The 2,675-nt window shown below is 64.1% G+C and overlaps 1 protein-coding gene across 1 annotated transcript in view; it reads right to left on the bottom strand.

Moving 5' to 3' along the window:
- Nucleotides 1–99: 99 nt before the first annotated feature.
- LOC112124453 (HLA class II histocompatibility antigen, DR alpha chain-like) overlaps nucleotides 100–2,675 on the bottom strand; it is a 3,460-nt gene continuing 884 nt past the window's right edge. The window contains exons 2-4 of the mRNA XM_026647158.2: nucleotides 1,262–1,519; nucleotides 395–676; nucleotides 100–254 (exon numbers count right to left, since the gene is read on the bottom strand). Of these exons, the coding sequence (XP_026502943.1) occupies nucleotides 100–254; nucleotides 395–676; nucleotides 1,262–1,519 (695 nt within the window). The remainder of the gene's footprint in view (nucleotides 255–394; nucleotides 677–1,261; nucleotides 1,520–2,675) is intronic.

Genomic DNA, 2,675 nt, shown 5'->3' with positions numbered 1-2,675 from the left:
GGCTGGGGGGGCACAGCGGATGGGGGGGTCTCCCCATTGGGTGCTGGGTGGGCCCAGGGGCTGTGGGTGCGGCTGGTGCTCTCCCCAGGCAGTGGCTACTCACAAGGGGCCCCGCGGGTTGCGGGCGGCGTTCATCTTCATGCCCTTGATGATGAGGATGGTGCCCACGATGATGCCGATGATACCCACGGCCAGGCCCAGGGCGCACACCAGGGTCTCTGTGGTCTCGGGGACGGGGGTGGGCACCTGGGCTTCTGGAGAGAGAGGGGGAGAGAGACAGGGCATGGAGTGAGGGGGGCTGTTCCCACCCCTCCCTCCCAGAGCTGGGATAGAACCCAGGAGTCCTGGCTCCCAGCCCTGTGCCCAGCGGGGTCCCCGGGCGCCCCGGCCTTACCCCAGTGCTTCGTGAAGGGCTCGGGCAGCCCCCAGTGCTCCACCCGGCAGTCGTAGAAGTCACCCTGGCTGGGGAGGAAGGGCAGGTAGGAGAACTTGCGGAAGGAGTTGTCCTGGCTGGGGTAGAAGTCAGTCTCGTAGACGCCCTCGGTCACCTCCTGCCCGTTCTTCAGCCACGTCACGCTGAGCGCGGGCGGGGAGAACTTGTCCACGAAGCAGATCAGGACGTTGGGCTCGCCCAGCTCCACGGGGTCTTCGGGGAACACGGTCACCTCAGGGGGCACTGGGGAGACAGGGGTCAGTGGGTCCCATTGCCTGACCCCCAAGCCAGCCAGTCCCTGCCCTGGGGCCGGATGGGAGCCGGCGCCCCCTAGAGGGGAAAGGCCCCGTGCCCCATTCCCTGCCCCCCTGAGCCAGCCAGTCCCTGCCCTGGGGCCGGATGGGAGCCAGCGCCCCCTAGAGGGGAAAGGCCCCGTGCCCCATTCCCCGCCCCCTGAGCCAGCCAGTCCCTGGTGCTCACGCTCCAGCTCAGGGTCTCTCCCCAGGACTGTGGGGGCGTCACTGGGGGCGTCCTAACTCCCTGCACTGACGGCTCATGGGGCACGAGGGGCAGGGGAGAGAATCCCTCAGGGACAGGGCCTGGCGCTGGGCAGGGGCCACGAACAGCCCTCGGCAAAGGAGCTGCCCTGGGCCCCCAGCCTGGAGGGTGTGACCTGCCCGGGCCCCCTGCCCTGCAGAGCCCTGGCCCGGCTGACTGGCTCCCCGGAGCCCTCCAGGGGCTGGGAGGGGAGCTGAGTGGGGACTCGCACTGGGTACGCATGGGGAGGAAAGGGTCCCGGGAGCGATGCCTGGCAGGGAAATGTCCCACCGTTCTCAGCCCGTGTGTGGTTGGTGTCCTCGATCATGAACTCCAGGTTCTGCTTGTCTATGGCGATGTTGCCCAGGGCGCCCTGTGCCTCGAAGCTGGCGAACTTGCCAAAGTCAGGCAGGCGCCAGACAGTCGCCTTCCTCTCCAGGTCCACGTGGAAGATCTCGTTCTGGTCCAACTCGAACATGAACTCCCCGGACTCCTGCTGGGATCGGTCCGTGCGCTGGTAGAACTCTGCCTGGGAGATCACTTGATCCACTGCGGGGAAACAGGCGTCCCCATCAGCACCCACACCAGCCCCTCCCCTGGGATACAGGATCTCTGATCTCTTCCCTGGTGCCACAGCCCCCGGCCGTGACATTGGCACTGGGACGCCCTGGTGTGAGGGGAAAGCGGGTGCAGGGAGCCCAGTGACCCCTGGTATCGTGCTGGAGCACTGGGGTCAACGCTGCCTGGGAGGGGACAGCGCCCCCTACTGTGCTCCCCCCCCGCTCATTTCAATCCCATCCAAGCCGTGGCCAGGCCTATCCCCACTTAGCTTGTGAAGGGGGACATGGCCTGTGACGAACTGGGACTGTTCTTAATGTGGTCTTTGAATGCTGAGTGGGGAGTTTGGTTGGGACGGTCTGCATTGGGGGATGGGAGACTGGCCTTGAGGGAAGATACCTGAGCATGTAACGTGAAAACCCAGGAAGGGAGTTGGAGCTAGGTGACACCTTTGCCTGGGAAACTGGACAAAGGCTGGGGGAGGAAGGGTGAGAGACGCTGAGGGAGAGAGTTTCAGGAGCTGGCTGGTAATGGAGGGGAGCCCGGACAGGGCTCTAACCCCCCAACAGGGCTGTGGTGCCCCTGGGACCCCAAGATGGACCTGAGGGGGGTCCTGTTGTCTGTGCCTGCAAGACCTGTCTTGGACTGTATTCCTGTCATCTAAATAAACCTTCTGCTTTACTGGCTGGCTGAGAGTCATGGTGAATCACAGGAAGCTGGGGGTGCAGGGCCTTGTGTCCTCCCACACTCCGTGACATGGCCCCAGCCCACAGCGGTGTAGAGGGGAAGTTTGATGTCATTACTGCTGGACATTTCATTCTCCCTTCTGTGCACAGGGCTGGTTCCGTGTCCCGGTGTCGCCAGGACCTGGTTCTCGGGGCGATTTCAGGCCCTGGCCCCCGACACTCACCCCCCAGGGCCGGTCACTGGAAGACCTGGGAACTCCCCAGCCAGAGACATTAAAGCTGCACTGGGGGGTCAGACACACTCCGGGAGGGGGAGGAGTTTGGCTCAGGGCTGAGGCTGGGAGTCCCCAGGGCCCAAGGGAGTTGGGCACCTTTTTCTAGGGAAAAGCAACAGAGAGTCCTGGGGCACCTTTAAGACTAACAGATGTATTGGAACATAAGCTTTCGTGGGTGAATACCCA

Source organism: Terrapene carolina, unplaced genomic scaffold, assembly GCF_002925995.2.
Source record: "Terrapene carolina triunguis isolate 2854851 unplaced genomic scaffold, T_m_triunguis-2.0 Scaffold51384, whole genome shotgun sequence".
Taxonomy (NCBI): domain Eukaryota; kingdom Metazoa; phylum Chordata; order Testudines; family Emydidae; genus Terrapene; species Terrapene triunguis.
The sequence above is the reverse complement of the archived record's forward strand: the minus strand, read 5'-3'. Positions and strand labels throughout refer to the sequence as shown.